Consider the following 21349-nt stretch of genomic DNA (forward strand, 5'->3'; position numbering starts at 1 on the left):
ACTGAAACTAAAGCAAAAATTCATATTATGTAGTTGTCAGAAGGGGAATTATTAGGGGACATCTTGCTCTGTTTGAGCCTACAATGTCTCTGGTGCTTTGGCATATAGTTAACATGATATTCCTGACAATAAATCATATAAAACAGAACAAAGATGAGTTCCAAACATTTATCTCAACTTGTCTGTCGAGATAGCTAAAATTAGCAATAACAGGAAACACGCTTGATTTGACTGTCTCTCAAATAACCTGTCTCTATATAAATCCCTCAATATCCTGTTTTATTTTGAAAAACCCAACAGTAAGTGCTTCATGCGCACAACATGGCGGCCTTGACGAGGCTCAGTCCCCGCTTGCTGCTACCCGGTCTCCAGTGTGGATTTACATAGCCTGATTTCCGTGGGACTGGGAAACGAGAGAGGAGGGCGGTGAGCCTTTCAAGAACTGAGGGAACAGCCGCAAACAGCGTAACTTATCAAATTAACAACTTGTAGCCTCAACCGTCGGTTCCCCGGCGTCTCCCGACCTTCCGCCGGAGTAACGTTCACTTTTCTCGCGGCCCTCCGCTGCTCTCTCGCCGGATTCTTTCACTAGTCTGGAGGAGGTTTTTCGGAGGAGACGGGAAGCAGTTTGACTTGAACCCGGTTTGAAGGGCTGTGGCCATGGCCGGGGGTGGCGGCAGCGGTGGTGGGGTTTCTCCGTTGGGGCCCGCGCCGCCGATGTGGTATCACCGGGACCTGAGTCGAGCTGCGGCCGAGGAGCTGCTCGCCCGGGCCGGGAGAGACGGCAGCTTCCTGGTGCGGGACAGCGAGAGTGTCAACGGGGCTTACGCTTTGTGTGTACTGTAAGTAACTCCATCGGCCTCCCTGTGCTTCGTTTTTAGCTTAAACTTCTTTAAATCTAGCACACATGCCTTCAGGGAGTGTTTGGTGTTGTGTCTGAGGCACGGTCTGTTCTTGTTAGTGGCTTTTAGAAGTTCTGCACAAACTTTTCTGCACCAACCGAAGTGATGAAGCTGCAGCTGAAGGCTGTTAGAAAGTGTTTAAAGGGTTTCTGTTGAACGCATTTGTTTACTTTCTCCTCTAGTGTGAGTTGCAGTATGGAAAACTGCGAGATTTACTCATTGGACAGCTATTGCAAGCTACTTGTCATTTAGAAACTCAGGCTGTAGGTTTAAATTAAAGGTCAGTAGGATATTTATTATGGACTATTTATTAATTGCTCGAAAATAATAGGTTGTAAACATTGCGCTATTTTTTTTTAGTTTTATAGTGTAAGAACTCAGTGTTGATGGATAAAGGGTCATTCAAGACTCCTGAAGAGGTAAGGATGGACTGTATATGAGCAATGCATTGATTGCTCATTATTTATACAGCTTTGTACATTTCAAAGTGCTTTCCAGGTCACTGACAAGCTGGTGGTGAGTCAGTCCTTGTGTAAACAGGAAAACAATCTGAGAGCAACACACATAAGAAATAAAAATGGATAAAGTAGCCAATACGAAAAAGATCTTTCAAGGAAGAATTGTAATTTAACAACTAGATAAATGGCAGCAATGTATGGATTTGTTAACAGATGTAATCAAGCTGTAGCTGGAAAGTGTTGAAAACGGCTTCTGCCCAAACACATTTGTTTACTTTCTCCTGGAAGGCCGTGAGTGGGAGAAAGAGACTGTCTGTCTGCCCAGCAGTGAAACTCCAGCATGGCACACAACTTTAGGGCTGTCCCTGTCTGTCTGGTGTCTGATGTGGTCGCCTGCAGCGCCGTTTTTACAGGGCACTCAGCTACAATCAGCCTGCGGGTTGCGAGCAGTGGCATTAAACTGAATGGTCGTGGAGGTAAATATAAGCATCTATGGGCTGGTGAAGCTTTGCTGATGTTTTAATTTAAGGCACATGCAGGATCAGCGCAGTGGTGAAGCAGTAGGCTTGGTTGAGGAGTTACTGCTTTCTCACACGGTATATCATAAAATGACAACACCAGAAAAAGTCTCTGTTTAGAGGGAGTTAGAGGGCATGGCATCCTCTTTGCTAAAATAAACGATGAAGCGCCCACCCTCTATTACACAAGGGAGACTTTGCCATGTCTAACAAGTCACTCAGACAACGTCGCTATCAGCAGAATTGTGTTAAGTGAAAGAAATAGTCTTGTTTGTATCCTCTGTACACCTGACAAGTAGATGATGAAGTTTCAGTACAGATAATGCTGTCAGTGTTACGCACATTTGACAATGTCTCAAGGAAGTCAAATGAACCGTGGAAAAGAAACGTTAAACTTGTAAAACTACACGCTGATAAACAGATGCATAGGCTACAGATTGCACAGAGGCAGGAAATAAAAGGCTCATGCCATGTGACATGGCACTCTGACATTGACTCGACCTACATCCCCTATCTGATAGTTTCCCCCATGCTGAGTTTAATGTTTGGGTGTGTTTACACATGCACACCAAGCAGTACATAATGTATGTACTGTATATTTGTGTGAATTAGCAAACATATCACCTTCACTTTTATAGAGCTGAAACAATGAGTCAAATAATTGATTAGTTGATGAAAAGAAAATTAACAATGTTAATTGTCACATTTTTGCAAGCAAGAATGCTGACTTATTGTTGCCTTCCTCTGCAAACTGAGTATTTTTGGCATTTGGATCTTCTTTTGCTCTTGGAAAATGTAGCTACATAATACACTATTTTGTACTCTAAACTTTCTGTCATGTAAAATAATTACTGCATGCCTACTCCCCTTTTGAAAACATACAGTGGTCCGCTGTCTACTTGACCACCAGCCTTTTAAACTATACAGTCAAGATTAAATCGTGGTGATGATGCCCATTTTTCATTCACTGCTGGATGCGCTAGTCACTCAATTGGTCACTCTATGACCAGCAGCATTCCTCACATCCATGCATCATCTGTTTCTGGATTTTTTCCCGCCTCTCCCTTCCTCTCCTCTTTCACCTTTCACATCACGGACTTCAAGTTTCCTTCATTTTATCTCAGCCGTGTCCTGGACAGATTTCACAAACAGTGTTGCAGCTTTTTACCCCCAAACTTTTGCCTCCACTTACAAAAAGTAACATAGTAAGATGCACCCTTTTAAGTAAATGACTCTCACTGCAAGAATACTCTCTAAATATCATCTTATATGTTTTTTTTTCTTACTCTATCGCAGCCATAGAGCAGGTTTAAGGCACTAACATGGACTGAATCTGCCCTAATCTTCAAAGGTGAACATTTCATTATTGCCCTCATGCAGTAGACCCATCATTTCCTTCTTTTGTGATTATAGGAAGTAGTGGTGGTATGATTTGTGATCCATTCAATTGACTCAGTTTTACAAATATAGAATGGGAGAAGAAAGAAATTTGATTTAAAATGTGTATTGCAATACATAAACCAACTTGATTTGCTCATGAGACAGCTGTAATTCAGCTATCACTCAGAAATCCAGATTTAAGGCTTAAGTTAAATAAGTAACTAAGATCTGGAGGAAATTATGTAGTTTAGTTACCTTTTAAAGAAGATTATATAAGCTTTTGTGAGTTTAAGTAAAGGTGGAACCAATGTGCTATGCATTTCACTATTTTCTGTTGGTTTTGTAATGTGAGTAATGAATGTTTTTAGATAACAAAAATTGTGAGGAAAAAGCAACAAAAAATAATGTAATAATAATAAAATTAAATAAAATAGATAAAGAGCATCGACAAATAAAATTGATGAGAAGGAACAGAACATTTTAAAACACAAGCACTGGATGTCCAAGTTTTTCCCCTTCTTAGTACTCAGCCACAGGTCATGAGGACCAGTCCTGCTACATTTTCATTTGTATGAAACAAGATACAGCAGCTTCATTAATAATATTTTTGAGAACAGGGATGGCCCAGTGTTTCCCAGCAAACCCTGAAGCTAAGGAGGAAACGATTATATGGTCAGACAGCACATCTATTTGTCACCTTTGCCAGCTTTGGCTAATATTGCTGTGTAAAAAAAAAAAAAAAAAAAAAAAAAAAAGAACAAGCATTTCCAGGAAGTACAATCTGAATCATCAGAGGGGTGAAAAGGTTTTAACTACTGAATGGCACAGTGTTTTTAGTCATAGGCTCCGTGTGACGTCCTGTTGGCTTAGAGCTAATGTGTATAGCAAGTCCTCTTCATTGTTTCCTTTGTCTCACAAACTCCTGAGAACTACACTGCCCACTACCCTGTGTGTGTGTCACTGTACTAGTTTCTCTAAGGTTTAAGATAAATTTAGATAAACTGCTTTATGGCTCTATGCCTTCGCCAGCCAGTGAAGTTACACATGTCCTGTGTTGTCAGCGGCGTATTCACGCAGTAGTAATGCTGTACATGTTTTGGACTTCACATTTTAAGTGTTCCCCAAAGCTTTCTGGTAGCTAGTTGTGTGTACACATGTTATGTTGTTCGCTGTAGTCTTGTCTGTTCTGTCTTGATGTTCTTTGCTGCTCTACTGTATTACTTTAATTCTTCTTTAATGCTATACAAATAAGTCACACATAGTTGCTTAAAGTTCCAGTTAAAACTAGAATTTCTGCTTCCTAGCCAATGTCTGCGTCAGTGAAGACTCTAAAGTGTATAAATTCATTGAGAAACAAAAATCATAGTCAGATTACTCGTATGTGTTTACATGCTTGGCCAATGAAGCAGATCCTGCTAGCCACAAGAATAGGCAGCGCTTCAAATGCAAATGTCGCCAAGAAAGAAGCTACAAATTCTTAAACATGAATCATTCACACAGATTTTCAAGCCAGCAGCACTGAATATCTATGCAGTCATCACAGTTTAAAGGTGGACACCCAAGATTCATGTCACCAATTTAGTATCTGACCAAATATGAAATATGGTTACAGTCTCCCTTTCTGTTCCTGAGTTATGCTGTTGAATATTGGTGAGGAAAGTGTTTTATACAGAACATTACGATGTTCGAGTAAAGCTGAACTTTGACCTTTTTAGATATAGAATGTCTTTACTTCATCATTTTATTATTCTAGACATTTGTGTGAAATTTTGTCATAGTTAGCATAGAAATTTTTATGACTGAAATGTGTTTTATGAGCATACAGTGGCCAAAATCTAATCAGTTCATCTTTGACTCCAAGTAAATATTTGCTCCACATTTGAAAAAGTTCCCTCAAGGCTAGTAAACTGTGATTACGAGAATGAGGCGTATGGACGTGCATTACATGAACAGCCTGAAAAAACAGTGCCTCAGGCCACGACAGTTGCTGGCAGAGGGAAAATAAAAAAAATGGGTAAACATTATAGTATTTTGAGTGTTTTTCCTTTTTGCAGTGAAGGGGAAACCATATTTGTACTGCATTGTATTTCTAGTGAATCCTGTGAGATTGTTTTCCTCCACGGTTTAAACTTAGCACACAATTGTGTCAATGTTATGAATTTGAAGACTAGCTCATTAGACTAGACTATCTCATGTTAACTGCATGAACTAGATTGACTTTTTCATGCACCTGCCCATTAATGTGCTACATACTACTATGAGGCTTTTTATTTGTTTGTCCATTTTTTAAAATCTGAGTATGCCTACCAGACATGGCTTTTTGAGTTTGCCCTTGTGACTTACATACAGGCACATGTGTGCTTCCTTTTTGGAGGCTTGAGAGTGTTTCGGAAGTGTTTCCAGTCTTATTGTTGGACTGACTCCTGGGCCTGTCTTTAGGCCTTTGCCTTTCACTTCCTCTTAGTGGACATTTCAGTCTGCAGACTTTGGGTTTTGCTATGTCTGCATGCAAGTTTAAATGCTCAGACTTTTGTAGGAAATGAAAGTGACCGGGTTGACCACCTTACTATTTGACAATGAGAAGATTAACAGTTATGTGATCAGTTTCTGCTGAATGTGTTTATATTTACGTGCTACCAATGATGCAGATAAAGTATGTGGAGTTATGTATAGTATGTCAAAGCAGTGCTGTTTAGTAGTGATAAAATATTTCAGTTTAGCTGTCACGTTTCCTGAATCTAACAAGAGAGATGCCGACCATCAGAAAAGACGATACGCTTATAAATTTGTGTCGATACATCTGTGACTCTGACCTGTGGAGACATTGGATTGTTATCTACTTTTGCTGTCAGGAGTATGTTCTGTAGTATCAGTGCAGCGCGTCTTAACATGTCAGGATTCAGGCTGCGTCTGTGTTTCTGTGTGTTTGAGAGGTAGACATTTCTGTGAAAACATTCCTCACCAAGAAGGGGTGCATGTGTGTGTGTGTGTGTGTGTGTATTGCTTGGTGGATTTTTTTAGCATTGTGTGCTATTTTGGGTGTAAAAGCACTGTATAAGTAGTTTGTTTATAGGGTATGCTTTGTCATTTTAAGCTATTTATCAGTATAGAAAAAGCAGCATTTTCTTTGTTCTGAGGTATTAAACAAGAATATGATTTACGACAGAAAAGCAATTTAAGATGTTGCAATTCTGCAGCTCCTTTTACACTATTCTTATTTCATGTTAGTTGTTATCAAGCTAAGAATCTTTCTGAAATTTATTGCTGTTTTTCTATCTTTTTTGTAGTGCGTGTTCACCTTACTATTGTTGTTTATATAAACAGTCAATACGATGTTTTGTACTTTGTCTATATCCTCCAATTACTTTGTGTAGCTTCCCTGTGCGCCAACATCGGATGACTAGATGACGAAATAGTATGATACACAGGGTTTTCTCTTGGTTTGTTTGTGCTCCTGAGCATTTTCAGACTGTCCTTTTGCATTCTTTGTCTGTGACAGCTGATTTTCTTCCTGCATGTCATCAATTTATTTGCTCCGTGGTAGATCATGTGGTAAAACACATTATAGGTGCCTATACAAACCACTGCAACTGGATTAACCAAACATTTCTGATACTGATCAACTTGCTATGAAGAGACCGAAAACACTGGCTAACCTGATAATATTAAGGCTACAAATAAGACTTGCAAACTCGCCATTCAAAAACAATAACTGAACATGTAATTGCGTAGTCTGCTAATATACAATTATCTCCACTTTAACACTGGACAGTATAGTATCCTTACTTAGGCAGTGCATGGAACAGTTGAAGTGCTGCACTGAAGTCTGGTGGAGGTGGTAGGGAAGTCCCTGTACAGGCAAAATTTTTAAATAGATGCATGACTGTGCAATTGTATTTGGCACTTTAGATGTTTAGATTCGTACTCATAATGCAATACAGTCAGAAAGGCACCTTGAAAAGCTGTGCAAGTGTACCCAGAAGCAGTTTTTAAAGGTAAATGGTAGATATGAAAATGCTGATTTGAATGAAATTTCTTTCTTTTTACTGCACTTTGTATGAAGCTAAATGATGACGGGATTATTTTAGTGCCTTAGTAGCTTTAAACCTTAAAACCTTTGCATAGAACTGTATGTCATAATTCAATAACACAGGAAATTAATGTAATTATCCCAACCGGTCACCATCAGTGTCAGGACAGAACTGACTGGCTGCACTTTGGGACAGTTGAGGCTGGGTTACATGATGGCCTGGACAAACAGACAGAATGGGCTGTGAGGTGTAACTTCACCCTGTTGATTGCTAAAGGACAACCAAAAAATGTTTAGCATGACAGGCAGCTTTGAAGAAGAATGTAGGTCATACCTCATGTTATGAAAGCAATATGTCACAAAGTGTCACATTTTTTTGATGTTGAATATAGTGCGTATCTGGAGATTATTCACAGCGATCCTATCCCTGGATGAATGTGGTTCTAATGCGGCTTATTCCCTTATCGTGGACGTTGTTGTCATGGCCACTTTAACTGCTGGAGAGAGAGTGTTGTGTGCGGTTGTTCTCATGTTCATGCATTAATGTTACACCAGAGGTTGTCTTGTTTTCTTCAATACATAGTTTCTAAATCTAGTGTAAATGCAGAAATATGTCTGAGTCAGAATTAAATTTGGCATGAGTTGTGTCGAAACACAAAAGATGTGCTGTTTGTGATGTAATCAGAGTTCAGGGTCCATACTGATGCAACTAAAGGCAGGCAAACAGTGTCATTTTTCCCACGAGGCTCGAATATGTTTTGACTGTCTTGAACTTGAATACATATTGCAAGTGACAAGTTACAAGTGAGTTGATTAAATGTTATTTTGTCATCACCGGTCAGTTCAAACCTCTGACCTTTAAAAAGAAACCAAAAAAACAACATCAGACTTTGAGTAATAAGTTTCAGCTGTGTGTAATCTTAGGGTTAGTAATAGTAGAAGGGGGCAGTCTAAACTAACAGGACAGAGGGGCTGTCGTTACCCTCAGCACAGACTATTGTTGACAACAGGCAAACGCTGTGTACTCTGAGTCTATCTCTATCCCACAATAAGCCTCACACGCTTTCTCCGACTCCCTCCCCCAGTTAAGTTTGCAGCTACTGAAACAATAGTATTTACTCCACAGACCTGCAGAGAATCTCAACAGCTGCCAACAGGAAAACAAACATGCACAGACACACACATACACACTGTACACTGCAGTGACGCCTGTGTATGGATTTTGTGCCACTGAATCTACAGCGCATTGTGTTTACAATGTGATGGGATTAAATATGGATATGACTGTGTTTACTGCTGAACCTTGCCAGGCAGGAGCAAATATTTATCTGGTTTATACTGTTAGTCAGAACTGATATATGGAGCTATTATTGGCAATCAGTCTGATAAATGTGCTCCATGTAAATCATTTCAACATGGGAACTTGTGTCCTGAGTGTTTTGGATGTTTGACTTCTAAACTTAACCTCATTTAACTCTGACATGGGCTCAGATCTATGTGAGGGCTGTTAGTGCACAACTACCCTCATTCTGCTGTCAGATTTAGACTAGAATACAGATATCTTATGTCTTAGTATGAGAACAGGGAGCAGTTAATCATTATATTCATTGTCCACTAGTCTTTCGGTTATTCTCTCAGTTAATCAAATAGTTGTTCGGTCTACAAAAAGTCAGAAAACGGTGAAAAATTTCCATCAGCGTTTTCGAAAGTCCAAATGTTGTCCCCAATTGACTCATTTGTCCACAATCCAAAGATACTCAGTTTACTTTCACAGAGGAGTCAAAAAAACAGAGATTTCAATTTATGAAGCTGTAACGAGAGAATTTTGACTTTTTCCTTCTTTAAAAATGACTCAAATCGATTAATTGATTGTCAGAATAGCAGACGATTCATTTAATAGTAGACAACTAATTGATTAATCGACTAATTATTGTAATATAGAACCACTTGAGCCAGAGCTGGTGATAAGCAGCCTGAGTAAGCAACCAATCCAAAGATTAAAGCAGTCCTTATTTAATTTCTCCAATGTGCAGGAAACTATTTAAAATAGCATATCAGTTCTTTGACATGTCAACTCTTGGTTGAAGCAACAAAAATTTTTTTTCTGATGCCATCAAGAATATAATATTGTCGATGCTGTTTTCGTGCTTAGAGGAATTTTTGGCACCCCTTAAAGAGGTATTTATCCAGCCCCAGACCAAATTCACCAGAGCTAAAATGATAAGGTGTGAGCATAAAAACAGCAATTACATTTATTCAAACAATTTTGTGCTCATTTACTGAAGCATAATAAACATTTTTGTTTATCAAACAGCCAGAAATTACAGAAAGATCCAGTGATTTCTGTGAAATAAGGGAACACAGGGAACTTATTGCCTTGACTATACATGGATGGAGCGTGTTTACTGTTGTGCATAAACACCCCCCAAAGGTTTACTCTGAACCAGGAAAGATGCCCGGCCATTCACAGTCATTAAACATCCAGTATTTCAAGTGGCCTCAGGCCACTGTTGAACCCTGATCATGATCAGTGTCATGAATCCAGGTTTGATGACCTATGGAGACCTATTCAGACGGACAACACACACTGTGTAGGTTATTCCACATTCTAGTCTGAGAGAGTTTTAAGTTCACTTAAATGTGACACTTCTGCTTAAGTCTAAGAGGAACTCTTCTTTCTGTACCCCCGAATCAAGTGGTGTTTGTTAATGATCATATAAAAATAAACTTTTTATGTACTTTGCGGTTTTCAATTCTATTCCAGTCCATGTTTTAGTTCCTGTAGGATGCTGACTTGGAAAAACCAGGCAAACAGCTGAGCGGTCAGAGCATGATGAATTCCCGACATGGATTTATCCCTCGTTCCATTTATACACAAACATACTGTAAATAAGGACAGTGTTGAAGAGGAAGTAAAAGCATTGCTAAAGTATTTTGCATAGGCTGCCATCCTAACACGTACACTTCTGAACAGACACACATACAAACACCAACGGACATAACCCACAATGTTTGCTTGGCAAATTGAACATTTTGTAACCGGTCCACTGAGTCGACATGAAGAGCAGACATGAAAATCATTACACTCCAGCTTGTGGCTGCAGGCATGTAGTCACGGTTGGGCAATGTCAGAGCATTGATCTGTGATTGGTTGAAAATATGGAGCCTGTGGTCCAAGTCAGAAATGCAATTCACATGCAGTTTAATGAATGAAAAACAATACAAATTCTGGCAGGGATGTGGCAAAGACTGGATGTTTTTTTTTTTTTATCCTATTTCACTAAATATGGTGTTTTCTGTGTTTCTTTATTTTTGCGCTTTCATCCTAACTTTAAAGGGTGTATACACTCTGTTCAACTGTGTTCTGCCCTACTGTATCATGCTACTGTAAGGATAAAGCACACTCAAAACTGTGACAGACAGCAACAGGTTGAAGCTCTCTACAGTGTCTAAGCCCCCCTCAGTCTCATACATACATGCATACACAAACCCCGATCCGCTGAGGTCAAGTACGGGATTGTTTGTGCAAATGTCAGACCTGCACTGTTATTTTTTGTGCTGTCAAACAATTGTCTGAAGGTTGTCTCTCCCTCCCTCTGTTTCTCACTCCCATTTGCTCCAACTTTCTGATGGTCTTTTCTCTTTCATTTTCTCTCCTTTCTCTTCTTTCCTTTCTGTCTCTTTCTTTTCTCTTCAGGTTTCAGAAGCACGTCCACACATACAGAATCCTCCCAGATGATGAAGGATTTCTGGCAGTACAGGTACAGAAAAGACGCACATACTCTCTCCCAACTCATGCTTCGGCAGCAGCTGGCAGCCAGAGATGCTTTTGTTGGCTCTGAGCTCTCTCTCTCACACACACACACACACACACACACACACACACACACACACACACACACACACACACACACACACACACACACACCGACAGCAGCCTCTTTGTGCCTTGTGCCCAACAGCTGTGAAGTCCCCACCACCACCAGCCTCACACACACACGACAGCATGGTGCTTCAGACCATGAGGCCACATCACAGATGTCTGTCTCACTGCTGTATGATCTTTTGGTCTTAGAAGTGACGTTGAAAAGAGCCTAAAAGTCTAATTTTGCTTCCTGGAGCTCAATTTGTTTGCCAGCAGTGTTTACCAAAACAGTTCTTCCTGGTTTGAGTCATATTTAGCCTACTGGGTCATATTTGCTTACTCAATATTAAATAATTGAACAATAGAGGCCACCGGAGATAACAGTAACACGACTACTTGTACACACAGGGAGTTTGGGTGTAATCAAGCCATGCAGAAAGTAACATTCCCTCTTTCCCTTGTCTCTTGGTGTATCCCTCCCTGCCTGTCTTCTTTCCTCCTGGCCTCAGACGTCTCAGGGCGTGCAGCCGAAGCGGTTCAAGACGCTGCCGGAGTTGGTGTCATTATACCTGCAGCCCAGCCAGGGTCTGGTCACCACGCTGCTTTACCCTGTGGACAGAGAGGAGACAGCTGTCAGTGATGACAGGGACTATTCAGGTAACTCCAGCACCAACAACAGCACACCCACATGGCTGCAGAGGCCTCCTCCTTGTCATGTGTTAACTCTCATCGTCTTTGATTGGTAGATGGAGAGGATGAGAAGCCGCCCCTCCCCCCTCGATCTGCCTCCACCTCCACTCCCCCTGGTCCAGACACACCCACAGACAGGTACAAAGTCAACACGAGGCCTCATTTGATTGTGTTCTGTTCACAAGTACATGACAGCAATGAGAATCAAAGCAAGAGCTACCCTACAATGTTTCTTAATCATGTCAACAAGCATGTAGTGCACACATGCAGCCATATTTCACACACGGCACAAGGATGTTGCTTCACTATGATTGCAAAGCCACCAAGCTCACAAAAGTAGTAAGTAAGTAAGTAAAGATTGTTGTTAGTGATGTAAACAAAACAAAAAAATTCAAATTTAGGAAGCACTCATTCTGGCTGAAGCTTATTGGCTCATACAGCAATATCCTCCGTTCTACACGTGTCCACCGTTGTCAGCAGACAGAAGCCACATCCTGCTGGAAACCACAGGGCTCACAGCCGGCTTAAGGCTTTGATGGAGTGGGGGGATGTAGTTTGTATGTGCATGTAGTTCAGATCTGTGTAGATTAGTACAGGTCAGCTTCTTTACACAGACTAATGTGTTCTATATTTGGAGAGAATTTTTTCTGGCATGTGAAAGTTACTTCTTAAAATTTTTCATTCTGCAAGACACAACTCAGAAGAACTTTCGTAAACTGAAGGGTAAAGTTGCAAGTGTGTGTATTGCAGTTGCCTTTGTTACAATATCAGCTGAGTGGAATCAGTGAAGTAATATCTTCCTTTCAGTCACAGTGGACCTATTATGTCATTGTGTCATGTAAAGAAGCATAAAGTTAGCCATTGAAATTAGCTGTGGCAGTTATTACATGACTCATGACTTTATTGTGAACCACCAAAATGAGTGCAAAATACATCATAGATCAGAGGAAGTAACAGGGGAAAGACATTCCTCTTAAATTTTCATATTTAAAAATCTACAGGTCTGCAGACATTGCATGTTTAAAAATAAAGCTTGGTGCAGGGAATTTTACTTAGTTTACTTGGAAGCCACAATGTGTACCATATTAAAGGATAGTAAATGCATAGACAAGTGTAAAACTGTCTCTAAAATATGTCATTAACCTAGACCATTTTATTGTTAAGTTAAAAAAGAAATGGTGTCATGTTAAACAACCACAAAGCTGTGACAGTCTATAATGCTAATGCTAATCCTTCACAAGTTGTAGAAAAATAGTTGGTTGGCCGTGGGCTAGTAACCTTCACTTAATTAAAGGGGTGTGCGTGTCTGTGAATGTCAGAGAAGACATAAGTTAGCCTAGAGGAAGGATGTGACTGCAGAGATGCAGTGCATGGAGATTTACACACACATACACAACACACACACACACACATACACACGCGCACACCTTTGCAGATATGGCAGCTATGATATTCAAGGCAGATTTCTCCATTTTTTTTCTTTACGCCTCTGCACTGTGACAGCCGTGACCGGAGGCATGTTTTCGGGTTGTCTGTCCGTCCCATTCTTGGGAACGTGATATCTCTTAAATGCCGAGAAGGAATATCCTCAAATTTTGCAGAAATGTTCACTAGAATTTAACAATGAACTGAATAGAATTTGGTAGTCAAAGGTCACTGTGAACTCAGAAAACACTAAAGAATTTATATGGTAATTATGACAAAAATTTTGTATGAATGTCTATTAGGATAAAATGACAAATTGATGACATTTTATCTTCAAAAGGTCAATGGTCAATTTCACTCTGACATCATAATGATCTACCAAAACACTTCTCTGACCATTATTGAATGTCCTTATTCGGGAACAGATGGAAAACTGTGAGCATTTTTTACATTTAGCTGGATACTGAATTGATGGCAGTAATCCTGGGTGTGCATTTTGAAACTGTGGTGGTTGTAGCTGTGTTGCTTAGAAGATGGGTTTAGAGCATCCACATATTCAAGTTTGTGGTTCCTTTGTAGCAACATTTGAAACAATGTCTACTGTCATCACCGAAACTTTGTTTCATCAGAATCAATTTCATTGGCATGTACACAATGTGATAAGAAATTTAACTTTTGTTTCTCTCAGTGAGCTCACAAATTTCTAAGTCTTCACTACATATATTATGTGAGTTTGGATAGACGTGGATGTAAACTGTGTTGAATGTGTTCGTTTTTTGAGATAGAAGACAAACTACTTCTCTCCAATTAAGCTGTTTATTTTCTAAATATCAGTGTCCCAAAAGAATCTTGTACAAGGACCTTTTCTGTTTGGAACAACCTCCCAGAAAAGGATAAAATCAAAAGTGAACACGACATTTTATTCAGTCTAGTATTGTGTGATAGGTCATAGATATAAACATCTAATTCAAATATTGAAATGTGATTGGCTAAAGGTGGGGATAAACCGTGGTCTAGACGTAGTTCCTCATTAGTTGGTGCACAGATATGTCCATATCTCTTGGCACATGATTCATCCAATCCCCAGGAGCCGCACTCTGTAAAAAGAACCTCCTGCAAACTTTTTCCCCCTTTGTATCAGTTAGTATTATTCCTTTGTTAGCTGAGATATGATGCAGCCATTAGTGGTATCTCACAGGGGGGTGCAGGTGTCCCTTGGGGAGGATTAATATGGTTTTCTCCCTTAAACAACCTTGAGTTAGCAGTTTCAGTAAAATTAATTGTTACATTAAAAGAAAATAGGAATGTGCTGTGTATCAAAGCCAAAACTCTATCTTTGTTAGTGTGTGCATGTGTAGAAGAAGAAACTTTTTTTTTTTTTATGCCACTGTAACTTTCCAGCCTGACCTGTCTGTATCCATCAGCGCTTGGAATTAGTGCTTAGCTCCATCTCTTCCCTTTTAAAGGTCAAGCACAACTCATGGATTCATTGCACATTAAATGGTTATTATTATCAATATTATAACACTCATATGTAATATTAATTTCAGTTTTCAGTTATTAGTACCTTCGTGAGATAGAAATCCTAACAAATTTCAGTGTTCAGTTAGTAGTGCCTTTATGAGTTAAAAAATCCTAACAACTGCAGCTTAACTAGCAGGCTATGCCATATCACCCCAAGATGGCAATTCAAGTTTGTAGTATCAACTATTTAAATATATATGTATGGCCTATGACAGTAATAGCATGAAAGGGGCATGAAAGTAAAACAGTTCAGCAGGTATACAACATCAAAACAGAACAGATGGGAATATAGCAAATGATATAACATGCACAAATACAACTTAATGCTATAAAGCTTTAGGTAAGGCAAGTTACCATGCTTTTATCTGGTGTGAAAGCACTATTAATGTTTAAATATGCCACTAACAATGTGTATCCCAGTAATAAATCACAATAATGCAGCTTTTATTTGTAGTTTGCTTGTACCCTAATTTGTATACTGGTGTGTGGAATCACATGCATGCAGTGAAAATGGTTTAATGCTCACTTTACTTCACTTGTATTTGTTTCAGCCCTCCAGCAGCTAATGGCCTGAGCACCATCTCCCATGAGTACCTGAAGGGCAGCTATGCTTTGGACCTTGAGGCGGTCAAACAGGGAGCCTGCTCTCTGCCTCACCTCAACAAGACACTAGTGGCCTCCTGCAAACGCCTTAATGGGTAAATGCATCTGTAGAGACGCATAATCTACAGACACATACTATATTGTCCATGCCTATTCTGTACAAAGCTGTTCTTCTGTGTCTGTGCTTGTCACCGTACTGACAGTCGTCTGTGTGAGGAGCCTGCAGATCTGCCTACTTCCTCAACTCATCTCTTGTTTTGGTCACAGCGGCTCATGTTGCACTTTTAAACATTGTGGTGCAAACACAAGATAAATTTGAACTCAGAGATGTAATGAAAGAAAAACTGAATCTCATAGTTGTTGTTAGTCATGTGTCGTTCATAGCACAGCATCAATGTGCACAAATTCATCTAGTGAGTGTTATGATAAATGAAGATCTAAACGAAGAGGACGATGTGATTTAGAGAAGGAATCTTTGAGAAAAAGAGGTTGTGGTTTTCTGTGTTTCCCTAAATAGGGAGGTAGATAAAGTTCTGTCTGGTCTGGAGATCCTGTCTAAAGTCTTCGATCAGCAGAGTGCGTTCATGGTCTCCAAGATGATCCAACAGGTACGAATCTTTGCCTTTTTGTATATATGTATATATATATATGTGTGTTTGTGTGTGTATACTCAACTAGATGGGAAGCAGGCAGAGGTGTAAATGTCTTTCCTTCAACTGTTGTGGTGGTTTACTTTTCCTTGCATTCACATAAAATATCTGTGAAACACCTGAAGATATGGAACACAGTGTTGACATATGGTTAGTCATATAGATGTAGCAACTGCTGCTTAGTACAGACCCTGAATAATAGTGTTGGTATTTTCTGTTTTGCTGCTATATGTAAACCTCACCAGTCTGTGTAGGTTTATCTTACTCTACACTTAGAATGTGAAATACAAGCCATGTGTAGTTACTGCTTTTATTCTGTTGGCTGCTTTTCATGACAAACTATTGCCAGCAGTTACAACCTCTGTTGTATTTGTTTGACAGCTCATCATGCTCCTTGCTCACTTTACATGTGCTGAGTCTTACAAAGAGATTTTAAATCAGTTTTACAGATGATGGAATATGTGACATAATGTCCTTAAGTAATAAGTAAACACTGCTGCTGGAGCCTTGTTGTGTTGTTAAGCTCCTTGTATACGGAGCAGTAAGAAGTAGCAGAGATTCAGTAACAAATTCATAAAATGTAAACTAACTTCAGAGGACTATTGTTGGCTTTAACGTGCTGTGAGATCTTTTCACATATGCATAGACATAACAAACAGACACGTATTGCTGTGCAGCAGGTGTCAGGGTGAAAAGCTTTTTTTTCTCCATTTGCTTGTGAGGACAGCAGAGTTAGACCAAGTCACTGTACAGAACTATTGGTAAAACGACTTGTGTTTTTCTGTTTAGCATACGTGGGGATGTGATATTTGTAGTTTTCTACTAATAGTTGTGTGTTGTTGTAAAAGAGGTGTTTTTGAGACATGCAGAATGTCTTGTTTGTATGTAGATTCCTAGATATAAAGATTAAAAAATCGAATGAAATGATAAGATACTATCCCAGTAGTATCTTTGTGATTTGTCAAGATTTTAAAAATGTTTACATGTCGGACAGAAGTTCGAACCAGTACTGCTTAAACAAAAACCGAAAGTGTCACATAAGTTCAGTTTACTCACTAAGCAAACATCTTGTTGTAGATTTGAAGAAAAACTGATTTGTTTACCCATGGATAGACCAGTTTGTGTTGGATATGCAGTTTTACAAGCTCTACTTTTTTGTTAATTGAAAGACCGGGTGAAATGCATTTTCAAAAGTGTAATTAGAACTTCCTGCATTGATCCCACACTTTTGCTTCCCTGTCCTTGCAGTCGGTCTAAACTACATGCTTATCGCCTTTTTAAACCACACAGTTCACATGGATTCTGTGGTTTTTTTTTTTCCCCCCCTTCAGTCTGTGAATCAAGGTGGAGACCAGGAGCTGGAGAACCTTGTGACTAAACTGGCGATTCTCAAAGACCTGCTGTCGTCTATAGAGAAGAAGGTAAATATATTCAGACACACATGATCACATCCTTCCTTCTTATTGCCTATCTCTTTTGTCTTTATTGTATTTATGCAGTGACAGACACACACTTTGTTGATTGGAGGTGTCTAGTTTAGATCATCCACTCCATATAATGACATTTCAGACAGTGGAAACTGAAAGCTGAAAGTGCCTTGATATCTTTTTATAGCCTTCCCTTGCTACGTAGGCATAGGTTTGACTCATGGTTGTTGAGTGCTACCACAAGTTTTAAAGAGTTGGAGAGCTTATCAGCTGGAACTCTCATCAGCTGACAACCCCTAAGGACATATCTTGACCTTCCTTATGAGCCCTAACGAGTAAATGAAGGCCTAATGAGTTAATGAAGTTTGGAGACTTTGCAAGTAGGCAATGTTTTGCATGTGCCACAAATGCTATTCATATTTGATGGGAACTTTTTTGTGTCTGTTGGCATTTACATCTTTTCATTTCAAAATATAGGATTTGGGGTACATACAACTGTAATTCTTCGTCGCAGTGTTCAAAGCCATGTTTTTTGTTTTTATCTTGCCTAACAAGATGTTTCTAGAACAGTAACCCTGCCTCATTAAAATTGGCTTTTGTCCCTGTTTTATAAATACATTTTCACCAGATCTGTCATGTTAATAGGTCACACTGCTTCTAGTTTTACTTCACATGTTAGGAGGGGCTTCAGCTGGCTCTGGAGGAAATGGCCTCAGTGCAGTGAAGCTACAAGTCCGGACGCATGTAATGATACTGGCTCCACCTTCTCTGCTCCTGTAGCTCACATCCAGGAAATGGGAAATCTTTGTCTTTGTTGACACCAACACTGAGACTGAAAACAGTACAGTTTATCTTAATGTGTCTGTGCGTCTTTTCTTTTGCGTGTGTGTGTTTGTGTCACTTTCATTTTTTTCTTGCTCTTTCTTTTAACTGATTCTCCATATGCCTCCCTCCTTCTTTTTCCCCTCAGGCTCTGAAAGCTCTACAGGACATGAGTCTGTCCTCTCCGTGCTCCCCTCCTCCTCTCTCCATGCGTCACAGCAAAGCCATTCCTGTGCAGGCCTTCGAGGTACACACCAACATCCGCACACATGCCACCCACATACTTCATTAGTGGGTTTATGTCTGCAGGGTGATGCGGGTCAGTATTCCGGCAGCAGCGATCGTATTATCTTTCCCTAGCATTTGACCTTTAAAGAATCAGCTAAAGACTGAAATTCTGTTTTTCCCCTTATTTAGTCAGTGAACAGTGGTGTGAGAAGTATCTGTGTTTTAAGTTAGCAGAAGGAATCCATATTTATCAAGACAATCACTGGCCTCTTGGCCAAATTGCCCCTTGGGGGGCACTAAAGCTTGTCACAGCTCTCCGTTATCAATTTGGTTATGCACCAGCCTTTGTGCCAAAGTCTGAAATGTTTTATGTTTCCTGTTTGTTTTGCAGAACAAGCTGACATTTTTCCTATGTGACCTTAATCTGGAGAAAAGCCTTAGATTTGTTGTGCTGCAACACCTCCAGATTTGCTTTTTAATATTACTGTCAAGGAATGGTGATTTTGCGTCCTGATATATAGATTACACATAAATTACAGTAGAACAGACTAGAGAGTCATGTATTCCTCAACACATTGCTGGCAGTTTGCCCTCAGAGCTGATATGACACCAAAGGAATGTTTGTAATGCATTTCCTTTAGCATCATCCATGACTTTCTTACTTTATTTGTCACATCTAGTAAATTCCAATTTAGAATAACCATGTGAGAATAGCCAGCAGTTTGCATGTTGGTTATTAGATTGTAGTAGTTTTAGAAATTAAGTATCAGCAGCATAAATTGTAGATACATGAAGAAGGCTGTCTTGAAAAAAGGATGAAAATGTAAAAGTTATGTGAAGGGAGAAGGAATAACGGGATAAATGTCACTGGGAGCTCTTGAAGAAGGAATTGAGACAGAGGGAAGAAGACATAAATGACTTGAAATATTAGCTATCAGCTAAGCCAACATTCTCTGTGGTTACATCCTTTCAGTAGCTTCCTGTTGCACAGGAACAGAAGTTTTGTTATGATGAAGAGGCGTGGCACCTGATTCGCCCACTGACACACAGACAGACCCTGTCACTGTTTACATGTTGTGACTCAAAGTAAGAGTCATTATCTGCCTTCTGAGAAATGTCGACTCCAGTGTTTCTTAGCAAAAGCTCGCTGGATTCGAAAAGGTCCACTTTCAAAATTTACTGCATATAAATGACAGATTCAGACCAATGTTAATTCCACAGAAGCGACAATGGTGTTGTGTGTGTGATAACAATAGAGGTAGAAAGTGTCGACTGGTCCACTGCTTTCATTATGGGGACCCCTGGTGGTTTGAAGACACAGATATGTGTGTAATCCTTCTCACGTGGTTCGTTCCAGGTGAAGCTTGATGTTTACCTGGCAGAGCTGACAAAGATAGGAAAGAGTCAGAAGTACACTTTGTCTGTGGATGTGGAGGGAGGACGGCTCGTAGTGATGAAGAAGGTGAAGGACAATCAGGAGGACTGGACCACCTTCACACATGACAAAAGTGAGAATGACACACCAGGCTTTTTTTTTTTCCACACAAAACAAAGTATTTTCTGAAATGCTGCTTTAATAACTGTGATGAACTTACCATGAGCTGTGAGTTAAAAACAATGGCTGTGCTGTGAATTGGGCAATATTTCCATCTAAAATGATTGTTTCCAGACAAAGTTAGAAGCGAGAAAAAGTCCTAGTCTCACAACCTTGTGCAGATCTATGTCAGCTACTGTGTAGTTGACTGTTTTGCTCAAGGCTGTCAATCAAAGACATAGAGAGAATTCTTCCTGAAGGGGGCATGGACAGCAGCATTTAAAGCTACATACAATGAAACACCTACCTGCATGTTGCATGGCAGCTTCCACTATCAGTGTGTGAATGTGTGTGTGAATGTGATGTATAATGTAAAGCGCCTCGGGTATCGTTTCAGGTATAGTAAAGCGCTATATAAATACAAACCATTTACCATTTACCATGTTGGAAGATGCAAAACTTTTATTTTTGTGATTTTCTGAAAAGGGGTATAATATGGTACCTTTAATGCCACCTAATAGCAACTTTCTGTTATATTTTTGTTTTTCTTCATCCTCATTTTTGACTTTAAATTTCCCCAACTATCTTTATCTTTCATCCATCCATCCATTATCTATACACCGCTTAATCCTCATTAGGGTCGCGGGGGGGGCTGGAGTCTATCCCAGCTGACTCGGGCGAAGGCAGGGGACACCCTAGACAGGTCACCAGTCTATCGCAGGGCCACACATAGAGACAAACAATCACTCTCGCATTCACACCTACGGGCAATTTAGAATGATCAATTAACCTCAGCATATTTTTGGACTGTGGGAGGAAGCCGGAGTACCCGGAGAAAACCCACGCATGCACAGGGAGAACATGCAAACTACATGCAGAAAGATCCCGGGAAAGCCGGGACGCGAACCAGGGATCTTTTCACTGCAAGGCCAAAGTGCTAACCACTACACCACTGTGCAGCCCTTCTTTATCTTTCACTTGACCTTAATTTTCATTCCTTGAATTTATCTGTAATCCCATCTCGAACCCTCTGTCTCCCATCTGTCTGTCTGTCTGCCTCTCTCAGTACGTCAGCTGATCAAGTCTCAGCGGGTGCAGAATAAACTGGGCATTGTATTTGAGAAGGAGAAGGATAAGAGCCAGAGGAAAGACTTCATCTTTGCGAGTGCCAAAGTTTGTACACACAACACGCGCACACACAGAAATTCTCTCAAGCATAATTTCTACACATGAGAAAACTGCATTTACTGTAACTGTTGTTCAAACATTTACCTGCAAATGTTACTGTGAATG

The 21349-nt window shown here is 39.9% G+C and overlaps 1 protein-coding gene across 2 annotated transcripts in view; it reads left to right on the plus strand.

Annotated features, from left to right (window-relative positions):
• Positions 1-330: 330 nt before the first annotated feature.
• Positions 331-21349, plus strand: part of inppl1a (inositol polyphosphate phosphatase-like 1a) — a 49292-nt gene continuing 28273 nt past the window's right edge. For both annotated transcript variants that reach the window (XM_055012126.1, XM_055012127.1), the window contains exons 1-10: positions 331-842; positions 10986-11049; positions 11663-11810; positions 11900-11981; positions 15344-15490; positions 15913-16003; positions 17377-17466; positions 18443-18541; positions 19880-20030; positions 21123-21229. In XM_055012126.1, the coding sequence (XP_054868101.1) occupies positions 661-842; positions 10986-11049; positions 11663-11810; positions 11900-11981; positions 15344-15490; positions 15913-16003; positions 17377-17466; positions 18443-18541; positions 19880-20030; positions 21123-21229 (1161 nt within the window). In that variant the 5' untranslated portion in view covers positions 331-660. The remainder of the gene's footprint in view (positions 843-10985; positions 11050-11662; positions 11811-11899; positions 11982-15343; positions 15491-15912; positions 16004-17376; positions 17467-18442; positions 18542-19879; positions 20031-21122; positions 21230-21349) is intronic.

The sequence above is a fragment of the Amphiprion ocellaris genome, chromosome 7, assembly GCF_022539595.1.
Source record: "Amphiprion ocellaris isolate individual 3 ecotype Okinawa chromosome 7, ASM2253959v1, whole genome shotgun sequence".
Classification (NCBI taxonomy): Eukaryota; Metazoa; Chordata; class Actinopteri; family Pomacentridae; genus Amphiprion; species Amphiprion ocellaris.